This window comes from Gymnoscopelus braueri (genome assembly GCF_963280865.1).
Source record: "Gymnoscopelus braueri genome assembly, chromosome: 16".
Lineage (NCBI taxonomy): Eukaryota > Metazoa > Chordata > Actinopteri > Myctophiformes > Myctophidae > Gymnoscopelus > Gymnoscopelus braueri.
The window spans coordinates 19,470,938-19,497,654 of NC_137616.1; the positions used below are offsets into that span (position 1 = coordinate 19,470,938).

The window sequence follows — 26,717 nt, forward strand, 5'->3', positions numbered from 1 at the left end:
GCGTTGGCGGACTAACCTTGGAAGTTGGAACGTACCAGTTCTGTAAAATTATAACAGTAAAAGTATAACATTTGCCTCTGAGATGTAGTGGAGTAGAAGTAAAAGTACAAAAAATTGGAAATACTCCAGTAAGGTAAAAGTACCTCAAAATTGTACTTATAAGTCCAGTATTTGACTTTGAGTAAATGTACTTTGTTAGTTTACGCCACTGATAGATAATAACCAAATTATTAACAGCCCGTTTCTCTAAAAATTGATAGCATTATACTTGTCCACGATGGCGTCACTTGCCAAGAACAGATCTACAAGCTCACAGCGTTGTTTAACTTATAGATTTCTTTGTTTATTATTATTTATTTTTTCAAGAAGCGAGACCCTTCTACATTTCTATTGGCCGGTCACCTGCGGAAGTGCTGTTTGTTTTGGGTGTGCGTGCGCTTGCGCTACAACACCCGGGCAGCCCGGATTCGTGCGGGGAGGTTTTCATTTCTATTTGATTCCAGGAGTGATTCACTCCTGGAATCAAATAGAAATGAGATTTCCGGAGGGAGGGTTTACCAGGCTAAGGTTTTCACGCCGTTTCAAAACAACATAACTCTGCTCGTCGGGGCACACCCTTGAAGCTTATCAAACACCAATGTGTTACACGAGTGCAGTGTTGCCATGTCGGTTCATTGTAAGTGACTTTGGGCTTCTTTTTATGTAAAGTTGCTTGTAAAAATTGGTAGTTTTGGGGCTTGTTTCTGAAATGTACTTGCTTATTTAGGCTTTCAGTTTCTTCCGAATGTTTAAATTATTGTTTAAACCAGTGGTTCTCAAATATTTTCATGAAAATGTTTTGTGCTCCGAAACATTTGTAACGTTAGAATGTTTCAAAAAAAATATTCCACATATTGCAAGTTTTTGAAAATAGCGGATGTAGAAGCTCACAACGCGTCACGATGCGACGCGTTTTGTAGATTGTGGCCTAAGTTGCTTCGTTTGGGCTTGTTTTCCTAGACCTGGTTACTTATTTCTCTCACAAAAAATGGCAACATTGCCCGAGCGTGTCATTCACTTCGAACAGCTAGCACCAGCGTGGATCCCCTTTTTGTCTTTTTCTTTAGGATACAACGAGTTTATGAATACATGATATTAATATATACTTTATGTGGGAAGTAACGTTCATTGTATTCATTATTTGGTTATCTGACAATATAAGAGAAAAAACATGTTTTCTGAATGAATGAACCAACGTGGATGAAAAACTTGACAGAAGAACCATGGAGCGACCAGGTGGAGGACCTGGGTCTAATGAGGAGACCACAACAACAGACTGGAACCAGTGTGAGGAGGAAAGAGCAGTGGAGGAGGTGAAAGGAGGCGAAGAAGACGATGAGGAGGAGTGCTCCTCTGTGGTGGGGGTCAGTGTGTGTGACTCCATCCCTCTTCTGTTTGGTGCTGGTGACCTGAAGGTGGTCCGTGGACTGGGAGTTGTGGGAACTCTGGTGGGCTCTCTGCCCCGCCAGCCCAGACAGAACACCCGCCTGGGGAGACCCCTGCTGCTGCACCACGAGGAGACACGTCTGCTGAGGGAGATGGGGAGAGCTATAGCGCTCCCTACTGGACACAAGGTTTGTATTAAGACATGGGTTCTACTCCTAAGTTCTAACCCCCCTGTTACTGCTGCTGGTTGTATATCCTACCAGGACCTCTAGTACTTCTGGTTTTATATGGTTTTATATAAAACCAGGACCTCTCTTGTACTGCTGGTTTTATATCAAACCAGGACCTCTAGTATTGCTGGTTTAATATCATAACAGGACCTCTAGTACTGTTGATTTTGTGTGTGTGTGTGTGTGTGCCATCACCAATTGACTGCCATCACCAATAGACTCTAATTTACAATGATTCCAATCTCCCTGCTCATGAGATATTCTGCAGGTGTGTGATTGAGTGTGTGGGGAGTCAGTCTGAGAGCAGTCTGAAGGACAGTTGTCCAGCATTATCTATCTACCTGTCTACCTGGCACCCGTAAAGCAGCCCATTGTGGAAACCGCTACAGTGTGTCCAAATCAAGTCATTTAAAGAGACGTTGGTGTTTTGTGCAGGGAGGTGAGGAACAGGAGGTGAAGAGGAGGAGATCAGTGGAACAGTATGAGGAGCAGCAGGAGAGCAGTTACGAGGAGCAGAGCGTTCTGGCCTTGGAGGACAGGAAGAAGGCTCTCCTCACTGCTCTGAAAGACAGACAGCAAGGTGAGAAAGACAGACAGACAGACAGACAGACAGACATCATGCAGTAGTAGTTGAATGAGACGGTACTGTGTGATTCGATGAGAGAACAATGCATTGAATGAATATCTTGTGGAAACCTTGACCAAAACTGTTACTTTTTAGGTAATGTAACAAATAATAACCTGTGTTCTCCATTGGATCCCATGTAGTTCAGTCACAAGCTCTTGTTAATAATTAATTGGTTCAATATTTATAAAACCCACAGAGTCAGACACACTTGCAATGCATCACAAAACGGCTATATTTGCTATTTTTGGTAAGCTATTTTTACACTGTCATATGCCAATTTTTTAAAAAGGGCATTCATTTATGAAATAGGTTATCTACTAATATACTTTGTTGACAGGTTCCAAGTGTAAACAAGTTCAAAGATTTGGCGGACGCCCTGTAGTAACTCTGAAGACTCCCTAGGGGTCCTGGACCCCTGTTGAAGACCCATGCTCTACACCAAGTCTTTACAAGCTCACAATGTGTCGCACTTGTAGATCTGATGTTCTTCGCTGAAGGTTCACTTATTATGCCCAGAATAGGTAGCCTGGTAAACCCCCCCCCCCCTTCCGGAAATCTCATTTGCATTTGATTTCAGGATACAAATGGTGATGCTGGGGTTCAAGTTGTTAATACATCTTCTCTGGAGTAAAACAGAACCGTGCTACTTGAAATTGTGTGCATGTGTTTATGATAATTGCATATTGGTCAGCCCTGTTGCACCAACATTCATCATCCTTTTGATAATGATGAAGCATAATGCACAGTGTTGTGTTGTTTCAGGTGAAGGGTCGGGTAGTCAGCAGGCTGTGGAAGAACGTCTGAGGTCTTTAGAGCAGAGCTTCACGTTCCCTCGTTCAGCCATGTCTGTTCAGCTGAACACGGCCAGAGCTGGTCTGGACTACTGGCCTGATGACAGGGACTACCTCAAGATCTGTTGGCCTGCCTCAGACCAGGTAGCACCCCATCAATATACACAGTGCATTTATACCAGAGATTCTCAACCCTTTTCATTTCAAGGACCCCCAATTTGTTTTTTATCTCTGGGACCCCAATCTACCCTGTAAAATCCTGTAACTCTGTAACTAAGTCTGCAACTCTGTAAGGATCCATTTGTACACTGTCAGAGTTACAGACCGATAAGGGTCCATTTGGACCCCTGGTGGTACCTGACGTTGAGGAAAAGTGGTTTATACAGACAACGTATATAAAGATAGTTTGATATAGAGCCAAACCAATGGCTGGTTGTTTTGTCCCATGCTCATCCCATCCTTGGATAGCCCTAGGCCTAGACCACCAATTACTGATGCGTTGATTGGCCCATATTTTGTAACAAAAAGTGTCAAATCTATTTGAAAAACGTTGAACATTTAACTTACTTTACAAAAAGTAAATAAATACAAATAACGTTTTGATAAACATTTATATAGTATATGTATTAAACTTAAATATATGAAGGGAACAATTAACAGGCAAACAAGTAATAAAATACACATACATTTATCTTTATTTTATTTACCCACTTAAGGCTTATTCAGACATTTTCCAAAATATGTTTTGAAAACTTTCACCTATAACGACATGCGCAAAACAGGGACACCAGGTTTAAAGTGCTGCATTAATCTGGCAAATTTTGATACCCATGTAGTTAAAAAAAAGTTAAATAATGGCCGATATATTGGTCGGGCAAGTTTTATATATCATTGCCGGCGGGTCAGAAACCGCCTTTTCTCCATATTTCAACTTTTTATGTTTTTCCGTAAATTAATGCCCTACTTTAACGACTCTTATAGGGCCTTCCAAAAGGACTCTTACAGGTCTGTAACTCTGAGAGTGAGCAAATGGAACCAAATGGACCCGTAAGAGTTATGATGGTCCTTGAAAGAAGCACCGGTATCGTAATTGTATAGCAGTTAAGTCCAGTTTACCAACTCTGTCAGTGTGATAAACCGGGTCCAGAAACGGCTCCAAGTGTGATGGAACCGGTTCCTATGTTGCGTCACTGTATGTGAGGTGTGTTGTCCGACCGTGTCAATATGTACGTTGTAACTATGTTAGTTTCTGGTTCCAGATGTCTGAGACTCGCTACCAGGTGTTCAGAGACCTAAGAGGTCGAGGATTCTTCCTGACGTCGGCAGGGAAGTTTGGAGGAGACTTCCTGGTCTACCCAGGTGGGTGGAGATTAATATTAACCACTTAAACCCTATATATTTAATTGACCGGGGTCCCCCAGGGGCCTATACTTGGTTCCCGTCTTTTTCACCTTTACACCAAATCTGTTAGCCAAAAGTAAACCGATCTACAAGCCTGTAAATCTATTTATTTTTGAAAATGTATAAAGAAAATGTATATTATTGTCACAGTACAATATCATACCTACTTGGTATCTTTCTTTCAATGGTAGTGTGTTCTTGTTTTCTGTCCCTATAGGTGACCCGCTGCGATTCCACGCTCATTTCATTGCGGTGTGCGTGCGGCTAGACGAGTCCCTGTCCCTGTGTGACATTCTGTCGGTGGCTCGGCTTGGTTCCAACGTGAAGAAGACGGTGCTGCTGTGTTCCCCTCGTCCAGAGGACGTGGACATAAAGGGACATGTCCTGTACACCTCGTTACAGTGGAGTGGAATGGTCTAACGCTCCATTCATCAAACAGACTGTCGGCACCCACAAAGCAGATGCTTCATGATGAGTCTCTGTGGGATATCTGACATACCAAGTTGAAGAAAAGCTCTAGATCTCAGAGCCACCTGATTGCTTTTATTGGAACCCTAGAGACTAGGGCTGTCAACTGATCTCAGAAATTACAAAATTGGCAGATTGTTTATTTGATTATTGTAATAATTTGCATATAAAGAATTACATTGTTATGCATGTAATGTCAGAATTGGTCATTACCGTCATGTCCACAGGATGGTGCTCATAGCCAAATGTGAAGAACAAGCTTACAAAAGGTAGTGTGAACTCAGATTTAATGTCTGACAACATGCAACTACTGTATGACAAAGTACTCTGCAATTTAGTTGTTCACAAAAATCCCTCAGGCATCAAGTCTTTTTTTAATGTGCATACACACCGTGTCTGAAAATAATCACATTGCGTTGAATGCGTGACAGTTTTTCGTCCATGTTACGAACGTGGAATGTGTGTTGACTTGTTGGGATGGACGAGAGGCTGACATGCACCCTCTGAATGTGAGCTACACGGCCGAGTCACAAAGACTGCAGTGCGCACACTGTTTGCTTGAATTGACATTATAGTACGGCCACGGAGAGAGAGTTAAAACACTTTGTCTAAAAGGTCCGTCCAAAAATGTCCTTGCGGTCTTGTTTCCATTGCGGTCCTTGGTATTCAATTCATAAACGTATATAGTAGCACCAAACAGTTCAATATCATCACAAATTACAGACAAAACACTATGTACAGAGTCGGGAAAAACTATGGGGCGGGGTGAGAGTCAAAGGAAGGAAGGGGGGGGGGGGGGAGTCGTCTGTACCTCCCCAGGGAGCTGTGGAAAATGCAATGCTCTAGTCTAGTCTCTAGACCGAATCACATTGGCTTCGACACAAACAGTTGTCCAAATGGAGAATTTGCACGGCGGTCTGGAGGACTCGTGTCGGTGTGTTACAAACAGTTGTACAAATGGAGGATTTGTAGTGTGGTCTGGAGGAGTGTGTTCTTGTAGCTTTGGAAGAGGTCAAGAATCTCGAGGTGAGGCCGTTTCCTTGAAGACAATGCGAGACTGTCTACTGGTACACACTTTAGTGTCAAATGTGACTCACCGCACATTTCGTGAATTTGAGGGGACATGATCCTTCTTCAGGATGGGTACAGAGTGGCCATGGAATCTCTCCATAGAGCCATATCCCTCTTCTTCAGAGTGGTTCAAGTCGTCTGTGGTCTGGTGGTAGCCGGTGGAGGACTTGTAAGAAGTATGCTGAGGCAGAGCGTCCTCGGGCGTAGAGGCTTCAACCTCAGCCTGGTAGAACAGAATTGTGTTAACCTTTTTTTTCATTTTTTTTTTTTTTCAAGATTTATTTATACCAGATTTACTTCAATATATAGAGGATGGGTACTGACCAAGTGTATAGTAGGAGAAACGGGCAGCGAATGCACTCTGTGTATAGTTGTATTGCCATGGATTCTATTCATTGTGCCATAACCCTCGTCTTCAGAGTGGTACAGGTAGTTTTGCTGTCTGGTTGATGGAGGACATGCAATCCCAGCCTGGCTGTGTGCTGATGTTGTAGCACTGGCCAATGTGTGGAACTGAGGACTTGGGAGTGGTACAGTTGCACCCTTCAACTTGAAATCAACCTGGAAATTAAACAGAATATTGTTAATGATTTTATAATTATTTCGGATGAACAAAAATCATATATTTTTCTTTCATAGGGCAGACACTCGAATGACACGTTGTCGCTGCCGCGGAGGACCGGCGATCCTCCCGAGTTTATCCAGAGTCACCAAAGCGGACGCTGTAGCAGACGGCTCCAAAATACGCACAAACTACAGTAACTCATCAATGTCCTCATTAACCTAAATAGTTTGGTAGACACTTTCCTGAACAAATTTGTTGAAGGGAGTCTCTGGCCATCTGGATCAGTGTGGACCAGGACCACAGGGTTTGCGTCTGGATACACATTGACCCATACTGCTGGTCTAAAGAGTTTGTACATAATTAGTTATTACTTAGTAATTAGTTGACACTTTGTAAATACTTTTAAGTACATTTGTTGTAAATAAATTATTTAGTGAAATCAACATTTATTTCATTTATTTAGCTGATTGTTATACTGTGCATAAAAATGTGGACTTGGGAAAATGGGCAAAAATCATCTTTAGGCAATTAAATATAATGGTGTGGAAAATTCTGAATCTATTCCTAGTGATTCTCACTTTTTAAATGGCACAGAAAATGAAGTGTAATTATTGCACACACATCTACTACTGTAGCCCTACTACACATGATTGACTTTTATCTATGAATGAATACTTTAATTGAAGGCATTAACAGCTTGATTATAAACACAAAGGCAGTAATTAACATGAATTATAGTTTTTATTTTCATCTGGTGTTATAACACGCTGGTACTATGAAATAGCAGCACATAACTTCTAAAAGAGTAACAAGTAATCATGGATTAATTATAAAGAATGTACAATCAGTTGAGACAACTTTTGTTTGTCCTATGAATACAAATTATAAACCATAAAATGGATAAATGAAGTCCTTCTGAAATTCTATTGTTTTATTATTTTAGTTTAAAAACGGTGCAGTTATTTCAACCTATTTAAATCTGGCCTAGATATACATAGTTTGAATAGTTTTAGATAACAGAAGGGTTGATATGGGCAAATGGCACAAATGATAACATAGCAAGATATGCAGAACTTTTGTTTGCTTTGTAGCAAGACTCAAGTATCCTCACAGCGCTCCCATACTTTTCATTATTTTGGTGGCCTCCATTTGAGAACAGTGTCAGTTGCACTTATATTATCGATAAGAGACCTTATCTCACAGCTAATGGTTTTATTGAAGAGGGTTGTTGTTCAAAACCTTTGCCAACTAAAAACAACTCAGAAATCAACATAGGTATACTCCAGCATAAAATGTGTCTGACAAAGTGCAAAAAAACTATTGAATTGTTTTGGGTAAAAAACAGAATGAGAAGGACCATGCCCTGGTCATCCCTGTTTGACCGTGCTTAGCAGGAACCAGGCTTGTGGGAATACCATCTAAACAATTAAATCTGACCTGGGATCAATGATTACTCCTTGAAATTGGCTCATCATTGTTAAAATCTCTTCATGTTGAGCAGCAAACATTTTTGGTCACAAGTATGAACAGACATGGGGAATATTTCAACGACAGGGTTAGGCATTTAGAAATAGAACTCATAAACATCAGTAAAATGAAATGAGCTCAAATATAACGGATCATTGTGTTACACCTATCATGGCCAGACATTTACAATAGCAGAAAGAGACAGAAGGTGCCTGGTGAATCAGGCAGCTAGTGCACAGACCATATGTATGGTTGGAGTCTGTCCCATCTTGTCTTGCATGTCTCTACACTGACCTAACTGAAATATTGCAAAAAATGCCAAAAAATACATCTTTATTCAAATAAAACTGGTTAATTGTTGAAGTACTCCCCATGAGTGTGGGTTACTCTTCTGAACTCAAATGTTCTTTCAAAAAGGCATCTTATGAAGGGCAATGCACTTTGACCAGAACCAGACAAATACTTTTGACACAACATTTTAACATTGTTGTTGCAATGGAACATTACATGATATATTAAGTTCCAACCAAGTTTGGCCTAACAGAAGCACAGAAAGGGAAACATTGATGAAAGAAAAATAAACTCAATACATTCATAAATTCAGAGAAACTGAATGAGAAATTAGTTAAACAAAAATCAGACTACTGATCCTAAATCCATCTCCACTGCACAAAAACAAACTAAACTAGTGTTAAAACATCACAGACGTACAACTGACGACCATCCATGACCTTACACCACTAATATCAAAGATACAAAATGCAGAGTACATAAACATTACATGCTATTGGTTAAATATGTTGTGAAATAGATATAGAGTGATAGAGGTCTGTCTGGTAAAATTTGAACGTACAGAAATGAGGCCCCCTTCAATTTTAAATGCCTAATGAAACAGTTTTAGATAGATTTTTTTCTTTGGTGGTGATTGAAGCTGCTGGTGGGCACGGGTGAGGATAATACATGTGGCCATGGTCTTCTCCCTGCCACCTGGCCTATGTGCTATGTTCATACTGGCAGCCCAAATCAGATTTTTGGCTTATCCAGATTGGTTTTGACAAGTCTGAACAGCAAAGAAACACATGGGAACGTAAAAATCTGATTCAAACTACATTCATACATGTAGGTGGTTTGAAATGCGATTCAAATCAGATTTAAAAAAAAAAAAGTCTCAGTCTGGACGATTGTCTGATTTATCATCATCATATGACGTGTCATATGATGATGTGAGCTTGTAGTTCGGATATGTTCAGCATCACACCGCAAATCGTTGTGAGCTTGTAGATCTGCATTTTTTGTCAAACGATACCGTCATGACAGAATAAGTTAAAGCATTACTCACACCTATGTCATAACGCCGTTACTACAACAACCGAAGCAGTCTAGGTCAACGATGTCTGAATACACTAATCTGATCTGATCACATGCAAATTACAGTGGACAGTCAGTCCTAAAGATCAGATTTGAGAAACAAACCAAATTTGCTGAAGTCTAAACAAAGCTTTAAAAGCACCATCATGAATCAGCTGGTTCCGTATCAGAAGCTTCTTCAAAACTCGCCAAAGGAAAACATCGGGAGGGAAGAGAGAAGCTAGATAAAGTACTAACACAGTACTGAATTGGGGATTGATTTAAGGGCAACCAACGTTGAAGAGTGTGTCTTGAGGCCTGGTTCATGCTTTCTGCATGTGCAAGAATGAAGAACGTGCCATCTGCAAACATTACATGGTCATGCTGGTCACGCTCTCAAACCTCAGTGCTTTGGTGCTGCTGTAGGGAAAAAAATGGTAGGTGGTAACAGGGGGAAAATAGGGGGGGCCATTGGGTGTGAGAAATGTGGTTTGCAAATAAAATTAATTACTACAATTGTTAGAAACCAATAATTTCTACCCTTTTCTCAAATGTCATTGCATCAAATATTAGGAACCATTAAGCCCAATTTATTTTCATCGTACAACTGTATTGCTCACTGAAAATAACTGATTTACAAATATATTCTACTTGAACGAGACCGGGTGTAATTAAGGCGTGGCTTCCATGTGGGACTTGGACCTCCTGCTCCAGTCTATGTCGTCAGTATGTATATGACATACGATTACATATTTGGGCAAGTTTTCAGCGCGATCCAAGTGCCTTTGACATCCATTATAAAACATTGAAGTTAAATATTTAAAAAAATATTATACATATCTGAACAAAATGCGTGGAGGTACTTCCTTGGCCTAATGGCAGCGTGCACAAGACATATGGCGCTGATCGGTCCAGCAGTTTGCAGGATTTGTCACGGGCAGAGAGAGCCTCCTACAGTACCACGCCATAAAAACATTTATTTTCAGGAAGTGATGCAGTCGTGCGGCAAAGAAAGAATTAGGCTTCACGTGCACAGTCGGTTCTGGCGTAAGCAGACCATTGTGAATGCACATCCGTTTCCACAGTACAAGAAGCATGAACCAGGAGTTTTAGTGTCCTGCACAGTCAACATTACAACTTAAGCCCTGGAAAGCACAGTCATTAATCACAAGTTAAAATGGAAGGGGCCCGTGTGGATGAATAATACAAACAGAGGTTATACAGATCATACTCTAGAGGCACACATGTTTTTGAAAGGGAGAGCAAGTAAGACAAGTAGAACACTCCAAAATACTATATCATCCTTTCAGAAAGTCAAAGTAGATTTTTTCCCTTCTCAATACTGGACAAATGGAAAACAAAGGTTGTTAAACTCGTTAACATAATACATTGAATGTTTGCCAAAAAGAATCTCTGTTACAGTTAAGCACGTAAACCGTAATGTATACTACATTTCTGGGGGATATACACTGACAACCAAACAGTCCGCTGTACTCGGAACATTATAGCCTTGAGGTCATCTTAAAAGGCATCCGACATGGCCTCAAAAATTTCGGAACATTGAGAACTTCCTCAAACTGTAATTGAGTCCTCTAAAGCTGCCTCCTCAACTTTCTTATCCAGTGTCCACCGTTCGTTTGTCACAAGATCAGTCCTACTCTGGCAAGGGTGCACGAGGAAAGGAGACAATGAGAACAACGGTTCTCAAAACCGTTGTATCTTGGTTTATTTACGCGTTACAGCAAAACAACCCCACTGGCTCCATTAAGCGTTCCTCTGTCGCTTAGCCACCTCAGAGTTGACCTCCATGATGCCGGGCCGCTTCAGGTTCCACTGGTCGATTTGCCTCTGCCTGTCGTGGTGCTGCTCCACCTCTGACTCGCTGGACGAGCTACCCGTGTTGTTGCTGCTGCTGCTGCCTCCACTCCCGGCCCCGCCGCCAAGCGGGAAGCAATCTTTCCTCTTGCCGTCCGCCTTCCCTCTCTCCACGACACGATCCCCCCCTCCCTTCTCCCTCCTCTTGCCGCCTGCCATTCCGCTGCTCTCACCCGCAGACTTGTCCATCCCGGGCATTCCCAGATCCACCTGGCTTTGCTCGGGTCCCATTGCTCCCCCCCTGCGGTCCATATCTACCCACATGGATCCCACGGGTGGCTCCAGCGGGGTGTAGTGGAGCAGCGGCTGCAGCTGAGGGTCTATCGGTGCCGGGTGATGCTGCTGCGGGTGGTAGTTCTCCGGGTGGTGGACTTGGACTTGGTGCTGGAGGTGGTGAAGGGGTTGCAGTGGCTGCTGGATGGCTTGGTGCTGGAGCTGGTGGTGCTGGTGCTGGTGCTGGTGCTGGTGGTGGGGGCACTGGGGGTGTTGCTGATGATGTTGCAAGTGGTGGTGATGGAGGTGGTGTTGGTGGTACTGCTCGACGATCTGTCTGTCCACGCCATGGACACACTCCTTGGGCTGGTTCTTGAGGAACTTCTCAAACTTCTTGGACGCCTTCTTGTTTGTCATGAACCACTCCTGTTGAGATGGGACACGGTGAGGCAAAGTGAACCACTCAAGACATTTCTAAAGGTGGACATGTGTTGCATTAAAAAGGGATACTTTGTGTTATAGGGAATTAAAAAAAATAGTCATACTTGGAATACCCAAGGATGCCTTCTTTTATGCCTGTATGTGCATTTTGAAGGTATATTGAATTGTGGGTTTAGCTCAATGTCTGGATGGGATTGAGTAGCAGCTCCTCTCAAAAAAAGAGAAATAGACCTCCAAAGCTGAGGGGTTAATTCTAAATAGTGTAGATTTGTTTTGACAAATGTTTTGACAAGTACGTACAAATATCCTATTATATACAATTATTTTCATATCCACCCACTGTTGCTGTTTCATATAATCTCATTGATTGCCAATAAGGAAATTAGTGACTTTTATACTTTTCAAGGGAGCTGCGACTTAATCCCATAGACATCCAGGAATAGAGCTGAACTGGGCTAAGCTCACCGTTCAATATGCCTTCAAAACGCATCCAGAGACAAAGGCTCGTATGGCATCCATGAGTAAGGGGGTGATCACACGGAGACGCATCGCTACAGGCGCAGATGCTTCAAAAACACCTTGGCAAAACAGCGTGGTGCACCTACAGTATGGAGCGGACCTGCATGTGTGACTAGTTAATCAAATAATGAAACACAGAGGAAAAGTGGATTCAAGTAGACACTGAATCTTAGTTTAATTATCAAACTTTCCATTTCCATTTTGCCATTGTCTCACCGTTTGTACCACATTTACCTTCATCAAAACAGGAATGAGTGGTGCGACACCGTGCATTGTGCTGAAAAATGTTGAATATAAAAAATGTAAAGCATATCTAAAACGGCTACAAATATCCAATGCACAGCATGACAGGAGCATGTGCCAGGCGGGCTGTAACATAGGAAAACAATGGTGACGGCGCAGTGTTTCTAGCCACGCATCTCCGTGTGTTCGCCAACTGTGTAAATTCCCCCAAAACAGAATTAACCTTTCAGAGGTTTCCTTGACATGAGAAAATTCACTTGACAGATCCATCAATATCTGATTACATGCACAGACAGATGTGTGTTAAAATGATGGCATAATTACCTGTGAATGGACCGAGTTAATGTGGTATTTAACTCCGCTCTCAGAGTTAAACTCCTTGTTGCAGATGAGACACCTGTATTTCCCAGCCTCAAAGTCCCCCTGGAGTAATGGCACAGGACAGTGAATGAGCACCACACCATCTATCTACACTCAGTGTTCATTAGAGTGCTCGAACAAAGAACTTGAACAAGGATAACACGTCATTTCTAGTAATTTCCCCCGAGGGATCAAAAAGGTCTAAATTATTATTAAATTGACCAGTGGCCCCCTCTGGTCATCAGACTTCTGTACATTTATATTAGTGAAGAAAGTGATTCTGATTCTGGGAGTGACAAACATCTCCTACCTTTGTGCAAAGTCCAAGATGAGCCTTTAGTCCAGACACGCTGGTGTAGATGCAGCCACAGCCCTGAGGATGAATTAGATACTTTTATTTTGTCCTCTGCACAGCTTAATGCAGAGGGTTTGAAAAACTCTTTAGGGGCCAATTTAGACGATCTATGGCACATGGTGGTGCAAGGTGTAAAGCACATGGCACAAGTACTTTGAGGGCGTGTCCAACTCCAATTTGGCAATTTCTTAAGTCTCTGAATTAGTCCTTGGTGTGTTTTGGGCGTAACATGAATGAAACCAAACAGAATGTGGTCTCTTTGCTTTTAAAAGCCAGATGAGCCGGCACCTATGGCACATTGCTATTTAATAGCAGACATATTTCTAACCTGGTTGGGGCACTGGACCTTTCTTTGCAGCTTCACTTCATTCTTCCATTTCCTGAGGACTTCTTGGCTGAAGGCAGGCAGGCTGGGCCTTGCAAACTTCAACTGTGTTGGACAGATGGGAAAACAGGGGTTTGTAAAGATGTTTCAATTTGAACTACCAACAACCTGGTTGTGCAACAATGTTTTGAAGGCCTCTTCAAACTGCAATAATGAAAATGATGCCTTTTCAGATGTTACAGCTAATACACCAGATGTTGTTGTTGTTGGTGAGGACAGTAGAGAAGTGACCATTTTGGAAGTGGGTTGTACATTCATCCAGTCTGGAAGAGGCATTCCTTGCCAAAGTGCTAAAGTACCAACGTATTAAGGATGCCATTATACAGCTTGGTTACAAACAGTGGTGGAAAAAGAACTCAAATGTTTTACTTAAGTAAAAGTATCAATACTGCAATGTAGAAATACTCTGTCACAAGTAAAAGTCCAGTATTAAAAATTTACAAGTAAAAGTAAAAAAGTATTGGTATCAAAATGTACTTAAAGTACCAAAAGTAGAAAGTACTCATTATGCAGAATATTCCCATTTCAAAATGTATAAACATCTTTTGAAAATAGCATATCTACAAGCTCACAATGCGTTGCATCGCGACACATTGTGAGCATGTAGATCGGCTATTTTGAAATGGCCGAAATATATATAGGGCTGAAGTGGTTAATGTATGTTTTGTAATAATAATCAAAATCTACAAAATAACTAGTAACTAAAGTTTTCAAATAATTATAGTGGAGTAAAAGTGCAATATTTGCCTCTGAGATGTAGTGGAGTAGAAGTAAAATTATTGAAAATTGGAAATACTCCAGTAAAGTAAAAGTACCTCAAAATTGTTGAGTATATGTACTTAGTTACTTTACACCACTGGTGACAAATGTAAACTGCTTGTGTTCATATTTGGAAGCCTCTGTAATGTCCATACATTTTTGTGAGAGGTCTGCAGATTGCAGGAATGCCCAAGCCGAGAGCTAAGGCATTGGCTAAATTCTGTTCAGATGCTTGCTGTATCCGTGATCTGTATCCTGAAACACTTATTGTTGAGTTTCCCAAGTTTGTGCATCTACTATTGTTTGTGTTCAAGAATTTCTTGTTAAATGCGAACGCAAATAAAGATTGGAGTGAGTGAGTGAGTGAGTGAGTGAGTGAGTGAGTGAGTGAGTTGCAGAGCCAGAGACATGAAACTTGCCTGAGGCTGAGACATGTTTAATGCTTAGCTGCTGTATTTTTTTTTTTTTAAAGTTATGTTATCTTTGCATTTCAATGCATATTAAAGCACGCCAATGTCTATGTGTGAAAATGTCCATGAACAAGACACTTAACCCCTAACAGCTGATGACATGACATGCATGGCTCTTTGTGCTTCTTTTCACTCCAATTCTCAGGGGCTTTTTCATTTATATTTACAAAGATATGTTCATCCTCTGACCTTGTTGTCATCTGGCACTAAGTCAGACTGGAATTTCCTCTTTGGCCAGTCCTTGGGCAGCTCGTTGTGGGCTATCTCAGCCAGGTGGAAGTTGGCCACCTGTGCAGAGGCTCTCTGCACCCTGCCGCTGGCGGTCCTCTCAGGGTTGGCCTCTTCCTCGGTCTTCGGAGCATCCTCCTCCTCATTCTGCTGGGGCGTCTGGGTGGCAAGCAGAAAAGAGAGAATAAAGTGTAGACATTTCCAAAATGACTTTTCAACAAAAAAGTTAAGCGGTCAGTTCCACTCTCCTTTACATTTGTCCTCATTACAATACAATACAATTGTTTGGAAAAGCTACAAGTTACTAGGTGTGCAGTCTGTAAACAAATTATGAAGCAGTGTTCAGCTGGCAAAACAAATCTGTCACAAATCTGAGTCGTTTCATGGTGCGTATGTCCGTTCTAGACTGATCTCCTGTCTCAGTTCTGGGAAAAGTGCTCAGGGAGTGAACTACACACTAAAATAATTGAATTAGTACATGGTGAATCCATGTGTTGCAACACCAAACTCACAGGAGCATGCTCTGATTTGAGGTGGTACTCCAGGCCAGCCTTGGACTTGTACGCCTTCCCGCAGTGAGTGCAATTCAGCACCAGCTTCTCCAGCTCGGACTGCGCTTTACCACACTTCTTCATATGGTACACGTAGCCCATGATGCTGGTGAACCCAGAATTGCAGCCCTGTTGAGAGAGGGAAAACCACACACAGCACACTAGCTTACTTTGTATTGTTCTGTGTAATTCATGTAAATCTACAGCCTCTTAAAAGTAGAGCTCAACCGATATATCTGCCATTTTTTGATATGTCAGCCGATATATCTGCCATTATTTACCCTGCACTTGTCTGTTAGAACTGCTATTTAATAGAATGATCAGTAGATGGCGCTTTAACACAAGTACTGTGAACTGCAGCAGCTTTCTCATCTTTTTCCCACACTGGGCGAGATCTAGCCGGTTGAATGTCTAAACGGAAGTATTGGAATTTGGTAGAAGTACTGCCCAAGGAAGTTACGCTGAGACTTTACAGATCTGTTTATATTTCTCGTGCATGAAACCCATATTGTGACTGTTCAAAAAAAGAGTTTCCGGGGAAAGTACATTCGATGGAAGTCCAGCCCTATATACACACTCTGCATTAGGTTGTAGCAAGGCTTTTCTCCTCACATGAGAAAAGGCTGGGAAGGAGGCTAGCTTTTTCCCTGTTCGTGAATTCATCCATGGCATTTGATTGGTTGGGGGCTAGTCAAATGGTAAAAGCTTTCAGTAGGTTTAATTGGCCCCAAGGGGGAGTGGCCATCTTTTAAAAAGAGCAGTTTTGTAGTTGTTGTGGAAAGGAACTACATGTTTTTGAGCCTATATATACACTAATACACACTCAAAAGATTCTACCAGTACTGCAGAGAATGACGGGAAAGAGAGGACATACAACACAAAATAAACAGTAAATCACCTGCAGTAAGTTACTGCTACAGTACTTACCTCTCTAGAGCATTTTAATTTTCCCAGTCTCTTTAGAATTTTACGCAGTTTTTCTTTAACCTGTTTGTCATCCAGGGCATTGGCATCATCTGGTGAGGGCTAGAGAGAGAAAAAGACACAATTAATCCAAGTCATTTTATTATTATTGTACAATTTAGTGCTTCGGTCTATAATCCTGAAAGAGTTATCAGTGGGTTCCCTTGCCAGATTTCCATTGATATTTTTTTAATGCAGGAAATAAGGTCTGTAGTTAACACAAACCCAAGAGTATTTCATGTTTTGTTTCTACAACATAAATAACACCTGCTTTTTAAAAGCGTGTTGATTTGTCAAACCATTATCGTATTCATGTGAATATCATAAGCCATTATTTGCTAAAGAGCTTATTTTATTAATTTAGACCTACTTTAAATCAATGTAGGTTAAAGAAACAGTGGCAACTGCAGACAGCAGGGCTTTAGTGGTCATTTGAGAGGCAGGCATGCTCTTACCAAGTGGCTGTGGTCTGCCATGACGTGATACTTCATCCCTGTTGAGGATTTGAGCTGTTTCCCACAATGCTGACAGGTGAATGGTTGCTGCGCACAACAGACGTATATGAGTTACACAGGTCGAGGCTAGAGAAAGATTAACATCACACTGTGGTCAAGTTCAAGTTCCATGACATTTTGAATATGACGTCGCTGTCGCGCGGAAACCTTGTCCTGAACTGTTACTTTCCAGTAAATGCAAAACCTGTGTTCCAATGGATCCAATGTGGTTAGAGGCCTTGTTAATACTTTTCATTGGTTAAATATTTATAAAACCCACAGACAGATTCAACCACTTTCAATCTGGTGTCTATATTTTTGGACATGTTATTATAGGCAAAAAAGAAAAGAAAATCTAATTTCTTTGAAAATAGCTGCTACTTTTATGTGACACTATGGCGAAGTATAATATAGGCCTGGGCATTTCTTATTTATGAAAAAACTAAATATGTCGATGTAAGGTTTCTGCCCAACAGCAATGTTATTGGCATTACATTTCTAGTTACAGTACATGACGCATCGTTAACTTTAAATATGCATTTCATTACAGCACCATGTTCACCAGTAGTGCATCATCTATAGCAGCCTTTGGGTTTCTAAAGGCCGATTCAAGGGAACTTCTGCAGTGTCGTGGAGTGTTCTGTATGTTTTTTTCTTTTTTTTCCCCTTTTCGCCGGCCACTCTGAACCAGGAACGGATGCTTATTCAGTGGTTGAAACATTCACTAAAATGTAAATGGACCAATGGTGTTATTCAGGAACACGGGTGTAGCAAGCGTGCTGTAGGAAATGAGCCTTCCCTGCTTTCACCATCTTAACATTAGCACTGAAGGGAAGGTACACACCAGCCGGCAGTTCTCCATGTGCTTCTTCAGTCCTTCCACAGTCTTCCTGCTGACGCTTTTACACTTGGGACAAGTAACCCTTCCTTTGGCCACAATATGCAGCTGCCATCGCTCCTCTTGACTGCCTGTTGGATGTCAGTGGACACAGACACACAGGCTATCATTGACACAAGACCTAAAATGTGATGTTTTGTTTACTTGGAATGATGACTTTACCATTGCATATTCTTGATTTGCTCTTTCAAGTCCAGCTAAATATAAATTCAATAGTGTTGGCATTAGTGATGGCCATTTGGAGAAATTTTATGAACCGGCATTATTATTTTACATGATGCTCACAATTAAAAATTTAAAACGTTCATTGGGCTGCACATCAAAAATGATTTTCAATATTTTAAAAGGTGATTGAGTTGTAAGTGCTCATCAAATACAGCGGAGTATATAATAAAGCACAAAAAGGTAAATCCCTCAAAATCCACATAAAAATGTATGCTGTAGCATTTAACCAAGACACAATCTATAATGGACTAGGCGACTGAGGGAAGCAGCTTACAGTTTGAGAACAAGGACTCTTAGAGGTCATCGGGAGATGCTGTTATGGTCCAAGGACAGTTGGGAGTTGGTTAGATATTGTTTCAAGATATGTAGGCTTAGAAATTCACAAACTGTTACTACTAGCATTATCCCTCTCTCATCTAAAGATGACTGAGCTCCACTCACCCGGAGGGTAGGTAGGAGGCTCTCTCTTGGTGGAGAAGAGTGCTGTCTTCAGCTCCTCACTGGGCTGAGCGGTGGAGGCCTCTGTGGTGCCCTGGTGGCCACCAATGTTCACTGGATCTGAGCCTAGTGGGGCCACAGGGGAAGCAAACTATTGTGAGTCCAGATAGACTGCTGATCTGTCCATTTAGTGGATGGATTATGTCATTAATTCAGCTGTGGCCAACATACATGTTGGTAAATCCCCCTAAATGTCCTATTATGGAGCCGAAAGGAGGCCTCAAGCCACATTAACCACATGAAGCCTAGCTTCCCTATTCACATTGTATATCAGCAAAATTGGAAGAAAAAGTAATAAAATATTGCCTGAGTTATGTGCACTACACAACATAAACAAAAAACGAGACATACACTGTACTGTTATCAACAGCTTTTGTTCTCGTAACGGCACTTGCTGCAGTCGCCATGTTTGTTTCACTGAGTAGTCGTAGCTTAATGTGGACACTATGACACTATCTTCTTTCTGAGAAAGCAAGCCTGGGATCCGACGTTAACCTTTCACCGCTTCAGCCCTACATACTTCCTCATATGACGGAAATAGCAAATCTACAAGCTCACAATGCATCACACTAAATCCACACAAGCCGACCCATTGTATGTCGCTTTGGATAAGACGATTTAAAAACATTGTATGGTCACTTGCCAGAGTCTCTAGCGTCTGGGGCCTGGGGGAAACTGATGACAGGAGGATTTCTATCCATCTCCACTCTCTGGACCTTCTTCGAGGCCAGGTCTGGGAAGGGAACAAAAAGGAAAAGAGAAAAAAAATGAAAATGTACTGTATGTAGGGCTGTCCCCAAATCTCTAAGCAGTGCCTAACTGTTTGAGACTTGTTTTGGGATAATTATCAATTTTTTTCTTCCTTTATTCACAATCACATGGATTCATTTTTAGTACATTCCTTGCTGCCATCATGTAATTTGGCTACTGAAGTGGCCAAATTCCCACTTCTCTCTACCATATCTTAACTTATACCCCAATTCCACTCTACATGAACATTTTTAGACAATTCAAAACATCCCACCAGGCGCTCGGGCGGCACAGGGGTAAAGTTCCCGGGTCAGTTTTCCAAGGCTTCATTTGATTGGCTCGACAGCAGATTTGAACCGCAAACATAAGGTGTCATATGTGTTTCCAGTTCAGATCTGCTGGGGGCTCTTCATTGGCAGGTGAGCCAGTAGGGGCAGCAGTGATAAGACGACACAGAAATGTGTGGCAGTGGGTGTGTTAAATGGCGAGGAGTAGGAAGGAGGCATACAAAGACTACACAGAAATGTGCATGGAATTTGGAAATTGGCATAACCACTAATTCATTGGCTAATCAAAAGACATCGACAATAATAAATACACAATCAAATTAACTCTCAAGTAACCAAATGCACAGACATACATCCCACCAAAAAACAACATTTAGTAAACAGATTTATAGGCCATACTAAAAAGGCACACAACACCAAACCTTGAGGTGCAAGCAATACAATCTAAAGGCATGTGAATGAGTACCAGGTCTCCAGACAGGCTCTTGTCCTCTGCTTGTAGTACTCCAGGCTTGATCTTGGCTTCGGGATGTGTTCCACACTTGCTCCGGCACCGGGGGGGCCCTGTCCCTTCCTGGGTCCCTGCCAGGGTTCCACGCTTGGTCCTGAGCTCTGTCTCTACTCGTGGCCCAGGCTTGCTCCGGTGCTCTCTCTCGACCAGCAACCCAGGCCTGGTCCGCCCCACTGTGGGTCCTATCTCTACCTGGCATCCAGGTCTGGTCTTGACCCGAGTGTCCCACTCTGTCTCTGCCGGAGTTCCACACCTGATCCTGGGGTCTATCTCGACCTGTGGCCCAGGCCTGCTCAGCACCTCTGTCCCGGCTCGGGTTCCAGGACTGCTCCTGGGCCTGGGATCTCTCCCTGCTTGGTTCCTGGCCCTGGGGCCACACATCCTTCCCTACCAGCCTTGGAGGCAGTCTTGCTGTGGGAGGGGTCAGGGACAGCGGGTCCGCTCCATTGGCTACCGCTAGAGCCCCTGATGCCATGACCGAGCAGCTGGTGGTTGGGAAATCCGCAGTTCCAATAGAAACGCTCTGGATCTCATATCTGAGGGGTCAAAAGCACAACATTCTAAATTAAGAGACATTACTTGTTCTAATCTAAGTCAAGACTCAATTGTGAACGGAGTTGTTCATATTTAATAATAACAAATTGTAGAGATGCAAGATATGAGAAATGTAGAAGTTATAAACGAACACATTTCTCAAGAAAATACGTATTTTTCAATGAATTACTATATTTATTTCTTTGTTATGTGTTATACTTTACACCTTTTGATTTTAGCTTGCAAGCAATGCATTTCCTGACACACCCAGGTGAATTTTAAGACTGTACGCTGACACTACCCTGGTAAATACATCATTCATGCATATGCATGAACAAAAGCAAAACAATGCTGATTAAACCATCAGAGGACAATAACAAACTGTGCTCAAGTGTCCTATTCTTCCTCAATATGTGCTGGCTAGAAACTGTATGTGCCATGGTTTTGTGGGACAATTGAGTGTCTACAAAGACACAGATCAAACGCCTGCCGGCTTTGCAATCTGCAATTCCAAGCACTGCCCTGCCCATTCAACGTGACTAAAGCCTAATTTATAATTTGTCATACAACTAAGTATAAATTAGGCTCAATAAAGACATGGCATGTAAAACAAGCAGACACGCATCGCGTTGCGAGGCATAGTGAGCTTGTAGATCTGCTATTTTCACAATGTATGCCTCTTTCTTTCTTTATATTATTTGACAATTTGGCCAATGTTTGACCAGTTTTTATAGTATAGTTTTTGATGACTTTTGATGCAGTAATGGTCTTTTTCTTTTAACCAGTGGGTCCCGACCCACAGATGAGAACAGTTGAGAACCACTGATGTAGAGAATGGGTCTTTACGTCTTGTATCTGTGTTCATCATATTCAGTCACATTATATTTACCCGTCATGTAAATGTGGCCGTGATATCTGGATTGTCATCATTATGAAGTAATGAAACTCTCATGTCACTCATATTTTTCAACATCTTTTGGAGGCAGGTTACCACATCATATATTATTGCAATTTCCCATATTTAGTAGTGCATGTGAATTCTTACATTATTATCACATTACAAACACAATACATTATTTTTCCATGGCAGGAAGATACAAAATTGCTATGGAAATTAAGGACTTTTCAAACACTGACAAGTGTCTCCAATATGTGCTGACAGTTCGCAGAGCGACACAATGTCTTGAAGCCAAGAGTCAATGGGCTGCATTAATTAATAATCATTAGCATTTTATTTTGTAAAGTATTCCTTCTTTTCTTTTGCAGGTCAGTGAATCAGTAGCCTGAAAGAGCGAGCCCTATCGATGGTCTTGAAGGGCGGATCCAAACCCAGGCGGTTGGATTCCAGCGCCGCTTCCTATTGCTTCACCAATCTATGTCCCCGCCTCCCTCCCTTCCGCCCCCCCCCGGCCTGTGTACGGAACACACTGACGTCACCAAATTTAGAGCGACGCCCCTCTGCACTCTGATTGGTTAGGAGATAACAAGGTTTAGAAACCACCGTTCCTGCATGGTTCTCCCAGGCTTTTTTTCTTTTGAAACAAAAAAAAGACATGGGTTTCCGAGGCTAGTGAATCAGCAAGTCAGGAAAGACTGAATTCACCCCATAATGTCAGGACAGGATCTAAGAATGGCATCAGTCGATTCATGCCACATTCTGTTGGGTCTGAGGAAAAACATGGCCACTAGGGACCGCTAGTGGAGATTTTAGGCGTAATACTTTTTATTGACTTTTATTACTATACTTACATTGCTATAAATAATAATGCCATATTTCCAGGTAATGTTAATTGAATTAGGCCCAGTTCATACATCATATCTGACGGACTGATGAGATAATCACTTACCTTTTTCGACCATAAGTTCTTTTCATCTTTAAAGCATCCTGGGCTTGAGACCCGTCATTCTAAAACATTCAAGTACAGAACTGTGAAGTAGAGATCCAACGGTATGCATAAAGTTAACACATTTTAAATATTAGAAGTGGGAAACGGACAACCATATCCACATGTTTATATTATTAGCAATGGTTCTGATAAAAGCATTCAGTGACAACCCAATGACCCAATGACCATGGACAAAAAAAAATCTTTAAAAGAAAAATAAGTAAGAAAGATAAATCATACAGTATATGTGGGGGCGCTGGTTCATTCTCACCTTAGGCGGTCCGATCACACTTAATTCACAGGCTCTCTCTGGCATTCGCTGGACAACTATAGGGAAGATCAAAGTTTATTTCTTATTATCAAAAACACCATAAACATCAGAATAACATAGTGACCCCTTCTGTATACATGCATATTTTGACCCAAAATATGGATGCACATCAAACACCACGCAACAATTGACAGGTGAACTTCACTGCCCTCTTTTAAATCTCAATCACATCAAACTCTAGGACTGTGCTTCAAGCTCTGAAGGAAAAAAGCTATTTGTGCTCAAACAAGTCAGACTTTGTGTGCTTTCAGAGTTTTCTCTGTTGAGAAATATTTGGACATATCATGATGTCGATACAGTTCACTTCAAAGTCACTAGAAATCCTTAAAAAAAAGCCACATGACTTCAGCCTCCTAATAGTGTAAAGTGTGAAACTGCCTGTTTATTTGTTTATCTTCACCTGTATGTTTTATGAAACGAAAGAAAAAATACATAACTTTTGAAAGGATGGCGACATATTCAAGGAGGTATTTCTTACAGCTGTTGACAATTTGATTTTAAGAACAAGACCAATAGCTGGATACCACCCACAGCCTTCAGCTGTCCAGGAAAACAACAGAATAACATCAAAACGTCAGTTTTGTGATAATGATTTTGTTTCCTGCATTAATATAGCCTATAATAAAACTTAAAAGGCAGTGGTGGTTTTCACTGTTTGCTTGGCTGACAATGATATATTTCTCCTGCCTTGGAAATAGGCAAAACATAACAAGGCTACATAGGTTTACTCATCCCTGAAAAGTCAACACAGAAAGTGTGTGAATTCAAACTAAGCCTAAAGGGAAAGCAGACCTAAAGCTCTTTGGGAGCACACGCACACACTCATCAAAATCAGTTATAAAACATTTGACTGGCTAAATTACGGGGTTAATTTAATAGAATATGTCTTAGCTTTTACCTGGACATGGCACTGCACTTTTCTGTTGAGATTGGACAGGTTTTCTCTTCCTTGGCACATACAAAGGTGACATGCCCCCTCCAATGTGTGTGTGGTCCATTGTACCTCAATGATCACCACTGCAATACAAAACACAGGACACCAAAGGACATGTAAGATTTTCTCTGTGACACATGCAGTCTTAACTCTTGATACTGGTAAAATTTGATTCAAGCTGATATTTAAAATATGAAATGCCTCTAAGTCTTCCACAACTTACGAAAAAAAATGTGTATTCAATATTCATAACTAAATTCTGCTGCGAACTTCATCAACTGCATCTAGTGCTGTAAAATTGAGAGAGCCCAACTCAATTTAGCCACACTTAACACATGCTTGGTCTCTGGCTTGGTTTTAGGGAATAAATGCATTGCACTGCTCTATATTTCAGAGCTTTTAACTTCTTGTGCTTTAGAGCAGGGGTCTTCAACAGGGGGTCCTGGACCCCTAGGGGGTCCTCAGAGTTACTATAGGGGGTCCGCCAAATATTTGTGTGGTGGGGAACATAAGCCAAAAATAGCAGATCTACAAGCTCACAACGCCTCACGCTGCCAGGCGTTGTGAGCTTGTAGATCGGCTATTTTCAGAGAGTTGGTGTAAAGGGAAAAAGAGCAGACCAAGTATAGAGCCAACGGTCAAGTTGACTAAATATTGAGGGATTAAAAGGTAACTGTCCGAAAATATTCATTAGCGTGAATACAACTATCTATGAAATCTATGAAAAAAAATAATCTGCAACACAATGTTATACAATATGTAGTGGGGGTCCCTGCTTCATCTCTCTCTCTCTCTCTCTGCTAAAGACCTGAAGCTGAAGACCCCTGCTCTATACTCTAAAGCAGAGTGTCATCCTATCTCAGAGATTTTGCTTTTGAAATAGATTCGAATGTTTTCATGCATTTGCAATAGGCTATGGCCCTTACATTTTGGTCAAAGTCTGGATCTTCTAATTACACAACTGAAAACGTATAAACTTTTCAGACATTTAGAAGACATTTAGCTTCTGATTTATAATTGTTCTCAACCTGCCCCAGTAAACTACTTGTTTTTTTTATTATTATACACGAATTAAGGCCTGCACAGTGGGTGCAAACAAACAAACCAGCATGTCAATGGGAATCATGGAAGAGGTGTGTCTGTTGTCGTTCCATATTTCAATTGGACATTTCTCCCATTTGAGGTGTAGGCTGTAACAGTCTAGAATAGAACATCTCGCCAGCAAAGACGACCGATTATTGTTTCAATGCACAGAAAACAGGAATGTTATCATTACTGTTGAGTTGAATGAGTACAACATTTGTGCTTGAGTCCAACAACAACAAGTACTATTGTGACAACAACCCGCTTTGCAGAGCAGCAGATCAGAACAGGCTCCTGAACCAGCAGCTAAAGTCTGACGTAATTCACGCATCCTACCTGGGTCACGTTTTTTTCTCTCCATTCTGAAATCCCATAGACTTGTTTAATATCGCGTCAAATTAGAACTGTGTACAAAAAATAAACAAATGATCCCGGCGGTTTGACTCATATGGATATGATGCATCAACTTAGGGTGAGAAAACAATAATGTTACTGCCGCTGAATTAGTTACATTTTCGCCAGAAACTGACTGTATCAAATATGAGTGACTGACTATCATAAACGATACAGAGTCACCTCCCTGACAATATCGCCGGGACAGTTTGTTTATTTTTGGACCACAATTCTTATACGAGACGATTCTAAGATGACCCAATGTTATTCTCCATAGCTATATTACTTCCGTGAACCGGGGGATGAACGAGTGACGTCAGGACTTCGGTAGTACTCTAGTCCGCGGATAGCCACACAGAAAGGGTCTCTTTTTGCCTTTAACCCGCGACACCGAAAAAGAGAGACACCCGACTACAACTGTACGGATTTGAGCTCCATTTTGACATACGTGACGGTGCGCGCCGTGCATTCACATTCACACCGATTCGCCGCGGCACGATGAGATGTGCGGGCGTGATTTCGATTGTTTATCACGGGGTTGTGTTAACAAATGTGTGGCGATCGGACCCTACCATACGTACATAACACTCCCCTCTGCAAGGTTAGCCTCCATATCTTCCCAAGCTATTTCTCCTCCTCCTCCATCGCCTTTCCCCCGGCAGTGATACGACATAATAATGTGCACTCGTTAGGGCCAAAATCACGGGGCATAGTCGGGGGACAAATCCACCCCGGATAAAATAAGCTACAGTCTTTGTCAAAAATGTTATTTGTGGCTCCCATCACCACCACAACACACCAGGCATCAACATCACCATAAATTCAACCGTGAACCCCTTCATAGTGTTGCCAGATGTTGTGAGAGAAACAAGCAACCGGGCCCGTTTCACGAAACCTGTTAGGCCGGGATAAACCAGGTTTAATCGGCTACCCTGGCTTAAATTATCCAGGATCAACCATGAATCGGTTTCACGAAAGCTGAGTTAGCTCGGCAGATTAATTTAGCCAGTAAACCTGGATATGTTTATCCATGATCCGGTTTCACGAAATAAATTTGAAGCAATCCTGCCTTAGTTACCATGGCAATTTAGCTGTGAAGTTAGCCTGGTCAGGACCAGGCTAACAGCCAAGCTTTATT

General features: G+C 41.7%; 2 protein-coding genes across 3 annotated transcripts; one reads left to right on the top strand and one right to left on the bottom strand.

Moving 5' to 3' along the window:
- Positions 1-466: 466 nt before the first annotated feature.
- LOC308103102 (tRNA-splicing endonuclease subunit Sen34-like) lies at positions 467-5,685 on the top strand. The gene is made up of 6 exons (XM_080452955.1): positions 467-676; positions 1,256-1,613; positions 2,091-2,235; positions 3,046-3,218; positions 4,334-4,433; positions 4,693-5,685. The coding sequence occupies exons 2-6, from the start codon at positions 1,263-1,265 to the stop codon at positions 4,893-4,895; spliced, it is 972 nt and encodes a 323-aa protein (XP_080309081.1). The 5' UTR covers positions 467-676; positions 1,256-1,262; the 3' UTR covers positions 4,896-5,685.
- Positions 5,686-8,362: 2,677 nt separating this feature from the next.
- znf512 (zinc finger protein 512) lies at positions 8,363-26,393 on the bottom strand. Of its 2 annotated transcripts, XM_080453680.1 has the most exons (15): positions 26,161-26,393; positions 24,068-24,186; positions 23,110-23,165; positions 22,800-22,858; positions 20,374-20,954; positions 18,814-18,936; positions 18,094-18,218; positions 17,211-17,297; positions 16,720-16,818; positions 15,754-15,921; positions 15,203-15,400; positions 13,728-13,829; positions 13,355-13,417; positions 13,009-13,107; positions 8,363-11,907 (listed from the first exon to the last, which is right to left on the bottom strand). In XM_080453680.1, exons 2-15 carry the CDS (start codon positions 24,165-24,167, stop codon positions 11,158-11,160), a joined length of 2,610 nt encoding a protein of 869 aa, XP_080309806.1. In that variant the 5' UTR covers positions 24,168-24,186; positions 26,161-26,393; the 3' UTR covers positions 8,363-11,157. The 2 variants fall into 2 exon arrangements, with proteins under 2 accessions (XP_080309806.1, XP_080309807.1); XM_080453681.1 differs by lacking the exon at positions 26,161-26,393 and having other exon boundaries at positions 22,800-22,879; positions 24,068-24,138.
- Between the last annotated feature and the right edge of the window lie 324 nt (positions 26,394-26,717).

Coding starts and splice junctions, on each gene's coding strand:
- LOC308103102 (XM_080452955.1), top strand. CDS start 1,263: ATGGAGCGACCAGGTGGAGGACCTGGGTCTAATGAGGAGACCACAACA. Junction 2,236..3,045: donor TCTGAAAGACAGACAGCAAG/GTGAGAAAGACA, acceptor GTGTTGTTTCAG/GTGAAGGGTCGGGTAGTCAG. Junction 3,219..4,333: donor GTTGGCCTGCCTCAGACCAG/GTAGCACCCCAT, acceptor TTCTGGTTCCAG/ATGTCTGAGACTCGCTACCA.
- znf512 (XM_080453680.1), bottom strand. CDS start 24,167: ATGGACCACACACACATTGGAGGGGGCATGTCACCTTTGTATGTGCCA. Junction 22,859..23,109: donor GTGTGATCGGACCGCCTAAG/GTGAGAATGAAC, acceptor TGAATGTTTTAG/AATGACGGGTCTCAAGCCCA. Junction 15,922..16,719: donor AATTAAAATGCTCTAGAGAG/GTAAGTACTGTA, acceptor CTCTCTCAACAG/GGCTGCAATTCTGGGTTCAC.